This window comes from Carex rostrata, chromosome 27 (genome assembly GCF_964058835.1).
Source record: "Carex rostrata chromosome 27, lpCarRost1.2, whole genome shotgun sequence".
Classification (NCBI taxonomy): Eukaryota; Viridiplantae; Streptophyta; class Magnoliopsida; order Poales; family Cyperaceae; genus Carex; species Carex rostrata.
In genome coordinates, this window is record NC_135944.1 from 6,949,899 (window position 1) to 6,959,229 (window position 9,331).

Below are 9,331 nucleotides of genomic sequence, written 5' to 3' on the forward strand. Positions count from 1 at the left end.
TCTCTCTCTGGATTGTAACCACCTTCCGATAACTTCTCTCTCAATTTGCTATTTCCCTCCTCAATTCTCTCTACACCAATTCTCTGCTCTCAATTCTTCCCCAAAATCAAAATCAAATCTTTCTTATCACCAAATCAAGAACTGTTACCCCAATTCTTAGATTTGGTTTTGATTTTGGTGGGTTTTTTTTTTTTTTTTTCAAATCAAATCTCTCACCAACTTTAAAGCATCATGGGGAATTGTTGTGCAACGCCAAACGGTGCTGAGAAGAGACCAAAGGAGAAGAAGAAAGATCAAAAGGAGAAGAAGCAAAAGGAGAAGAAAGGAAAGAAACCAAATCCTTTCTCCATTGAATACAACAAAGCACCCAATTCAGGGTATCCTCAGGTCACAGTGCTCAAAGATCCAACCGGTAGAGATATATCAAGCCGGTATCAACTCGGCCGAGAGCTTGGCCGTGGTGAATTTGGTAATTAGTTCTTCTTTATTTTGAATAGTTTTAGGAATTGGTTGGGAAATTACTCAATTTTTATGTTTAGAGTTTTTCTCAACTTAAAGATCACAACTTCAATAAATTAAATATTTTTACTCTGTGTAAAATTGGGCAATTTTAATTACTTCTTGTCACATTTCTCAAAGAAAAGAAAATTGGTCTCAGGTGTTTCTCTCTACTTAAAAAGATCCCAACTTGAAAAATCTTTGGTATTGAATAAATAAAATATTTTTTAATCTCTGTAAAATTAAGCAATTCTAGTTCCCCCTCAGTTCCAAATTCTAATTATTTTTTGCCACTATATATATGATTTGCCAGGTGTAACATATCTATGCACAGAGTTACAAACAAACGATCAATATGCATGCAAGTCAATTTCCAAGAAGAAGCTTCGCACGCAAGTGGACATAGAGGATGTGAGGCGTGAGGTCGAGATAATGCGGCATTTGCCAACTCACCCAAATATCGTCACTTTAAAAGACACCTATGAAGATGACATGGCAGTGCATTTGGTTATGGAATTATGTGAAGGCGGTGAATTGTTCGATCGAATTGTGGCGCGGGGCCACTACACAGAGAGAGCAGCGGCTGTTGTTACAAAAACTATTGTTGAGGTGGTTCAGGTCAGAATTTTTTTTGTTTTTGTGTGAAAAAAATTAAAAAATAGTAGACTTGTTAAAGGTTAGTGAAGAATTTTGAGAAGTAGGCTTCTTTTTATGCAAGTACTCTTGACATTGTTACCCCTCAAAAACTTCAAAATTACGTATAACTCCCCCCCCTCCTCTAAAATTCATAGTTATCATATTTTCCCTTTTAAATTTCAAAAACTCACGAATTTACCCAATTTAGTAATTTTTTGTTGAAACTCATTTTAAATTTATAAAGTACATTTCCTGATTTTTGAGGGATATACATAATTAAGTGGCTTTTTAGAGGGGGGGAATACGTAATTTGGAGAATTTTGAGGGGTATACATTAAATTCACTCAATATGTTCTATCTGATATTATAATAAGCGTTTTATCTGAAAAGATAATCTGGCACCTTTGCTGGTTTAATCCTAGAAATATTATTGCATTACACTTGCTACTGCTCATTATATTAATGAAATATAGATGCATTTATTTTTATTTTATATGAAACAGATGTGTCACAAGCATGGAGTGATGCATAGAGATTTAAAACCAGAGAATTTCTTATTTGGCAACAAAAAGGAAACGGCACCTCTCAAGGCTATTGATTTCGGCCTCTCTGTTTTTTTCACACCAGGTCGGTTTCTTACTCTAAAAATCCTTTTTTTTTTTTTTTTTTTCAAGTTTTGTATTTTCTTTTCTGACATTTTGTTTGAAATTTAGGTGAGAGATTTAATGAAATAGTTGGGAGCCCATATTACATGGCACCAGAGGTCTTAAAGAGAAATTATGGACCCGAAGTGGATGTCTGGAGTGCCGGTGTAATTTTGTATATACTTCTCTGTGGTGTACCTCCTTTTTGGGCAGGTAAAATATCTCTATGTGTGTATTTTTCTTTTCTAAAAATTGAATTTTTTTTCGTGAATTTATGTTAATTTTTCTGTGATGTAGAAACGGAACAAGGAGTGGCACAAGCTATTATCAGATCAATAATTGATTTTAAAAGAGAACCCTGGCCTAGGGTTTCTGACAATGCCAAGGATTTGGTACGAGGGATGCTAAATCCTGACCCGAAAAATCGACTGACAGCTCAGCAAGTTCTCGGTATGAAAGTGTTTTGCCAGTAAAAACTATAGTTTCTTATACAGTAAATTTATTCTGACAGATATGCCCTTGTAGATCATCCTTGGTTGCAAAATATCAAGAAGGCACCGAATGTTAACTTAGGGGAGACTGTCAGAGCAAGGCTTCAGCAATTCTCTGTCATGAACAAATTCAAAAAGAGGGCTCTCAGAGTAAGGCTATTTTTGTCTTTTCATTTCACCCCTACAAATTTCATTGTGGTTTTTGTTATTTTGTGTTGGGTTATTGAATTTAGGGGGGATTTCACGTGTACCCTTCAAAGACATCGAAATTATGTATTCCCCCCTCTAAATTTCAAGAACCCACAAATTTACCCAATTAATTGCCTCTTTTATTAGAACTCATTTTAAATTTACAAAATACCCATTTTACCATTTATTAAAAAAACTAAAAAATTTGTGGCTTGCTTGTTTAAGAGAAATATTCAGTTTTTTAATTGGCCTGTTTTAAGGGCAAACAGTTATTTCCTTTGAATTTATCTATTAAGAGGCCTGATCTCTTATTCTTTTGTAAAAAATGTAGGTGATAGCTGAACATTTGTCGGTGGAAGAGGCTGCTGATATAAAGGAATTATTTAACAAAATGGATTTGAATCATGATAACATGATCTCATTCGATGAATTGAAACTTGGTTTCCATAAGCTTGGTCATCAAATTCCGGAATCTGATGTTCAAATTTTTATGGATGCTGTAAGTATTTACTCTTTCTTTGTTACTGAAATCACTATTTTGATTTTTTTTAGAATTTATAGGTATAATTTTACATTTTTTTGAATTTGTTTACTGTTTTTTAGATAGGTGAAAAATTACTTGATATAAAGATTCTATAGACTATTCAGAAGTAGTGATCTATCTAAAAAATTCTAAAAAATATAAAATTTAGTCTGCAAATACATTTTCAATTTTTCATATAGAAATTATGTTGAACATTTCATATCGATTATTTGGATTCTGAAAATGAAAATATTGATCCATAGTATGGACCAATCTGCGCTATGCATAGTACCATAGCCTCACTCATTTTAAAAACATTAAATATAAAATGTTGAATTTAGTTGTTCCATTTGGAAATTTTCAAGAGCAACCAAGAAGGCCCACACAGAACAATTAAAAAAAAGAAAGAAAGAAATATGAAAAGAACTACTGTTTGTTTTTAGAATTCAATTTTTCTGGCAAATACAATTTTACATTTTCTGGAAATTTTCTTACTATTTCTTTAGATAGGTAAAAAATCATTCAAAAGTAGTGATTTTCTACCTATAAAAAAAATAGTAAAAAAATTCTAAAAAATATAAAAAAATTATGATAAAGTAAGCTTTTGTATTGTTTGTTTTTATCATAATTTGTTCAATTTTTTCAGGCTGATACGGATGGAAATGGGGTATTAGACTATGGAGAATTTGTGGCGCTATCAATTCATTTGAGAAGGATAGGAAATGACGATTATCTCCAAAGAGCCTTCTCATTCTTCGATCAGAACAAAAGTGGGTACATTGAGATTGATGAGTTGAGAACTTCTCTGGCTGACGAAGCGGGCCCCAATCACGATGAGGTCATCAACGCCATCATCCATGATGTCGACACGGATAAGGTCAGTTTTTTAAAAGGCAATGATTGGTAAATTAATAACGGGTGTACCATGTGATTGGTGGTTAGTTAATCTGGTTTAATAACTAATTTGGTTTAATAACTAATCTGGTAAAGCTTTTATGTACTATGTGATGTTATTTTGTGAACTGACAGACTGGTACCAGAAGTTCAGAACCAGTGTCTGATAACTCTGTAGGTTTCGTTTTTATTAATGAAATCGGTGGTGAAAGCCACTTTAATTAAAGAAAACTAATATGGTAAATTAATAATGGATATTTCCTATTGTACCAGTTCAATAACTATACAAAAACTATGAAAGAGATTGATTTTAGATATCTCTTTTGATTTATTTATAACAGGATGGGAAGATAAGTTATGAAGAATTTGCGGCTATGATGAAGGCCGGTACCGATTGGAGAAAGGCGTCGAGACAATACTCCCGAGAGCGATTTAGCACGCTCAGTTTGAAGCTCCAAAAAGATGGATCGTTGCAAGTAGTAATGGATTCGAGATGATAAAAAAGAAATATATACAGATATATTACGCCCAAAATATTTCTTGTTTCCAAGTTTATTGGGTTGACATTTTTTTTTTTTTTTGTTCTCTCCTTGAGTTGTGTTTTATTGTTCATGTCAAATTGTATATGTAATGGGGTTTATTTCTTGAAGATTTTTTTTTTTTAAAAATTTCTTTTAAAGATCTCGCATTTGGAGAAGTTGTAGCTATAATTTATTAGAATAGAGTTAGTATTATTTGAAGCTTTTGTTGGTTGTTGACAATGAGCGCCATATCTTTTTGTATAATTAATTGGTAGTATATTTCAACTCATACTAATACTATCATCAAAATTGAAATTTATAGTATATATATTATTAACTACTTGTATAAATTTATTTATAGTAATTATAAAAACATCAATCAATTTTTTATATAGATATATACAAAGTATTGCATGTGACATTCATGTTTCTAATTAATTGGGGTTTGTTGTTAGGTGATATAATCGTCACAACTAACATATACACTATAAATTAATTAAAGAACATGGTCATTAATGTTTTCTACTCTTAAAGAAAAAAGAAAAGATAAGTTAAGATATTTACTATAAATATTTGTATTTTTTAGTTACTTTATGTTAAAAAAAGTGAGCAATTAATAATTAATTAACTACTAGAAGATTATGATCACTAGTTATACGCAAAGATATAATGGTCTCAAGATTTGTTTCATATACTAGAGTATTTTTAGATTGTTAACAATCCCAATTATTATACTTTGGAACTATTGAAGTATATATATATATTTAGAATTTTAAACTTGGTGCACACATATTTAGGCACAAATTACAAAATCTCCAATTATTATATTTAACAACCCATACAAAGCTAGCATGGATATAATTATTCTGACACGCGTGTCAGCGACGAATCAGAGCTAATATGTTTATTACAAATAATATAATATATTATACCTCTGTAATAATGGGATACTTAATCTTGGATTTAACTGGTGATACTCCCTGCGCCCGGCTTTTGATTATCTATGTCAACTTACAAGTGGGACAATAGAGTCACTGGGCTAATTCTCTGCTCAGTCTAGGGCGGGTAAATATTTAAACAGATTAGTTTTAGCTTCACACAGCGAATAAACATTATGCATCACAGTTTTATTCTATAATCGTCAGTAGTACGCTTCTGCATGAAACTAAAACTGCTCTGTTACTTAAAATCTCCACCCATCTTGGGGGGTCCTGGCATGAACCCGGTGTACGCATTAAATTTCTCTGCTTTCCAGTCTATTAGGGTGTAAATATTTTAACAGATTAGTTATGGCTTTATGCAGCAGATGAACCATATGTATCACTCAGATTATATAATGCGTGCGCTGCGTGAAGCCAAACCCACACTGTTAAAATCTTTACCGGTCTCGGGGAAATCGTGTCATGCACCCAGTTTACGCATTAAATTCTTGCCTCAGTTTCCTTTGCCCCACTTCTCTCTCTTCTCCGCTTTCCAAATCCTCTAAGGTAACATAATATTTCTGTTTAGATTTAGGCGTTCGATCAACTTAATATTCGTGCCAAAATGGATCGGACGGCCTTAATACAAACAGAATAATTTCTACGACCTCAGGTGATAAGAATTTCATGAACCCGGTGTACGAATTAAATTCCTGCCTCAGTTTTTTTCGCCCCTCTTCTCTTTTCTCCTCTCGACTCTCCCGCCTCGCCGATCTCCTCCTCCGGTTTTCGCCGATCTCTCTCTCTCTCTCTTATCATTTCCCCATCGGGTTTCTCTCTCAACTGGTTAACAAGGTATCGAATTTTCTTGTGAATCTTTAGATATAATGGTTGATTCGGATTCTGACGCGGGTTTCGATGAAGAGATCCCGATCAATTCTAACCATGAAAGAATCAACCTTGATTTGGATTCTCAGTGGAATTCAAACCGAAGCAAGCATGGCCACCACCACCGGAGAGGCGGTAAATCCGGTAAACACCACCAAAATCGTACCAAAAGCGGCTTCTCTTACCATGATACCAATGAGTATTTTGAACTAGCTAGGCAGGCACGTCTTCTAAGCAGCAAAGGTGATGAAAATACCATAAATGACCCTGGCAAACATGCTGAAGTCAGCGACAGAGGGAAGGGTATTGTAGACCATGGTACTGGTGGGTCCCACTCCCAGGTTAACGGGTCACGGTTTCAATGGAGCAAACCGTTTCGAAATCGAAAGAACAAACTGGTACGCAATGGTTGTATTTCACCAGAAAATGTGTTACAGGTTAATGGGTCAAGGCACGATGCCGGTGGCACTTCTAGGCATTCCATCGAACAGGTTGTGGGCATAGTAGATGATAAAGGGAAAGGAAAAGGAAAACTTGGGTTGAGTGATTCAAGTGGTGCCCACAAATCAGAGGCTGGAGTAATGCTGCATGAACACAGAGAAACCAGGTCCTGTTCTCTCTCTCTCTCTCAAAACAATAGGAGAATATTTGTGGTGTTACCATATTGGGAAATCATATGATGTTTCTTATTTTGCATGATATTTGATGATTTGGATACTGATACAAGAAATTATTGCTGAGTTTGTTACTAACTTATCTGACAACCTAATTTTTTTTGGCTTATAATGCAGTGCATGTAATGAAAAACGTCGTGGTTTAAATCAAAGAAGAAGGAATTATTTTACAGGAAAGCGAAAGCACAGAATCGATCAACCGAATCTCGGGGAATCTTCATCAAACCCTAGTCAAAAGTTAACTATAGTTAATAGCTCTGGGGAAGAAGAGAGAGAAAGAGAGAGAGAAAAAGACTCTTGTAGTGAAGAATACTGGAGTGTGGAGGAACCCAAGTTAAATAATGAAGAATTTGTGGACCAAAATGCAAAAATTACTCAGGTTGAGTCTGATGAAATACTGGCACGGCGTCTCCAGGAGCAGTTCAATCAAGAGGCCCAAAATTTTCATGTATCTGACGAAGAGGTATTCATACCAGTACCCAATTTAATTCGTGTGATGCTGGCATAATAAAAAAATTAATGGGCACTAAATAAAATTCTGATACTCTAAATAGCTCAGCTTGTTTCTGGTACGGTTTGGGACTGGCTTACTGTACCAGTAGTGTGCTTAATCAAAAACTTTGATAAATGGGACAAAAGAAATTAGAAATCTTTTTGTTTCTGGTATAGCATCAGTCACTCTGATATGGCCGAATTAATATCATATCTTGTAGGTATAGTATCAGAATGTCATATTGATTATTATTCTTTCATAGGATGATGATGCGATAATAGCAAGAGCTTTACAAGAAGCGGATGAGGATTTTGATCATGACATCACTACTTTTAGAAGAAACCGTAGTGAAGTGAATAATGTAAATACTTTCTTTTTTTAAATTTATAGAGTTGATGTGAAAATAGGCAGTAATAAATAAAATTGATATTAATTTTTTACCAGAGGGATCAATCCATGGAGCATCTGTATTCACACAATCACCGTTTTCCTTTTGAGGGACCTCCATTGCAAATTCCAAATCGTAGGAGGACTCAGATGCGATTTAACAGCCCTGATATGGACTATGAAATGGTAACCTTTCCTTGTTTATTTGTACCAAAATATGTCCAGCAACCCTAAAAGTTTAAAATTATCTGTAACAATCACACAAAAAATTATTATATTTTTTTTGAGTCTGACAATGTGTATATCTATATTTTTTTTTTGTGTTATGATTTAGTTGCTTATAACTCAACTACGGAGAGGGCTCAGGAGTTCTAACATGGATATGGACACAGTAATTACTTGTTTCTTTTTGTCTAAAGTTTACTGTTATAGAAAAATAATAATAGCTTTTTGTGACAAAATTGTTATTTTTTGTTGATTTATTGATTTTACTTGTTGAATTATTTACACAGAGATTAAGTATTTTGGAAGCACTAGAAGAAGCCTTCGAAAACCAAACTGATATCGACATCTCGGGTGATATTTATTCAGGCTTCCATGCGTAATCTTTCTTCTCTTCATTTCATATTTGGGCATATTTACAGTTTTACCCTTTAAACATATTCCCTGAGTAGTGAGTACTCTCTCTCTGTCTCTCTGTATATAATAGAGATGAGTATGAGATTCTGTCGACACTAGATGAAGATAATCATAATCATGCGGGGGCCACCGACAGCCAGATCAACATTTTACCGATTTCTACAATCATGGTTTGTTTCAACATTAATTTTGTTATACTATCTGAAGTAAATTTGCTTCTTTTTTTTACTTGATATTATATGAATATCTATAATCTGTTATAATCTATATTTAGGGAGGTAGAGCAGAGGATGCATGTGCAATATGCTTAGAGACCCCTGATACTGGAGAAGTAATGCGGCATTTACCGTGCCTACATAAATTTCATAAAGAGGTAAAAAAATATGCATATTTTTCGCCCATTACCAGTATTTTTACAGCAGAATTAGTGAAAAAAAATAAGCTGTTGGAAATATTTTTGTTTTGAACAGTGCATTGATACATGGCTGAGGAGAAGGAATGCTTGTCCAGTGTGCAAATCTGCTCTAACCTAAACTTTCACTGCAAAAAGAGGTTTTTTTTGCAGATATGCCCCCTCTTTTACATGCTATTATTGAAGAGAGTTCTTCAATTTGGATAAGTTTCCATGCAGAAGTAATTCTTCTTGTAACTAATGATATCTGCTCTTTGTTTTATGTTCTGTATGAACTGTTTTGTTGTTATAAAATGTGATAGTTTTTACTATTCTGGTAATTTTTAGGTTTTATTGGTTCATTTTGTAAAAAGGTTTCTCTGTATATATACTGGTAGTTTGAAGCTGAAAGTCTGGATGTCCATCTTTTTTTTTTTTTTTCTGTAGTAGTTTTAAATAAAATAAAAAGCAAAGATAAAAAATGTTGGTTTTTTTTTCTCTGCATGAGGTAAAATTGTTAGTTTGTTTTCATTTTTTCAAAAT

The 9,331-nt window shown here is 33.7% G+C and overlaps 2 protein-coding genes across 2 annotated transcripts; both read left to right on the forward strand.

Moving 5' to 3' along the window:
* On the forward strand, positions 1–4,716 carry LOC144544968 (calcium-dependent protein kinase 20-like). The gene is made up of 9 exons (XM_078293529.1): positions 1–469; positions 812–1,116; positions 1,638–1,761; positions 1,848–1,991; positions 2,076–2,228; positions 2,304–2,419; positions 2,790–2,957; positions 3,628–3,858; positions 4,217–4,716. Exons 1-9 carry the CDS (start codon positions 232–234, stop codon positions 4,370–4,372), a joined length of 1,635 nt encoding a protein of 544 aa, XP_078149655.1. The 5' UTR covers positions 1–231; the 3' UTR covers positions 4,373–4,716.
* A 1,304-nt stretch (positions 4,717–6,020) lies between these two features.
* Positions 6,021–9,120, forward strand: LOC144545275 (uncharacterized). Its single transcript, XM_078293868.1, has 9 exons — positions 6,021–6,811; positions 6,996–7,341; positions 7,634–7,732; positions 7,816–7,944; positions 8,093–8,149; positions 8,271–8,359; positions 8,468–8,567; positions 8,672–8,770; positions 8,868–9,120. Exons 1-9 carry the CDS (start codon positions 6,204–6,206, stop codon positions 8,928–8,930), a joined length of 1,590 nt encoding a protein of 529 aa, XP_078149994.1. The 5' UTR covers positions 6,021–6,203; the 3' UTR covers positions 8,931–9,120.
* The last annotated feature ends 211 nt before the right edge of the window (positions 9,121–9,331 follow it).

Coding starts and splice junctions, on each gene's coding strand:
- LOC144544968 (XM_078293529.1), top strand. CDS start 232: ATGGGGAATTGTTGTGCAACGCCAAACGGTGCTGAGAAGAGACCAAAG. Junction 2,229..2,303: donor GACAGCTCAGCAAGTTCTCG/GTATGAAAGTGT, acceptor ATGCCCTTGTAG/ATCATCCTTGGTTGCAAAAT. Junction 2,420..2,789: donor TCAAAAAGAGGGCTCTCAGA/GTAAGGCTATTT, acceptor TAAAAAATGTAG/GTGATAGCTGAACATTTGTC.
- LOC144545275 (XM_078293868.1), top strand. CDS start 6,204: ATGGTTGATTCGGATTCTGACGCGGGTTTCGATGAAGAGATCCCGATC. Junction 6,812..6,995: donor CATGAACACAGAGAAACCAG/GTCCTGTTCTCT, acceptor CTTATAATGCAG/TGCATGTAATGAAAAACGTC. Junction 7,342..7,633: donor TTCATGTATCTGACGAAGAG/GTATTCATACCA, acceptor ATTCTTTCATAG/GATGATGATGCGATAATAGC.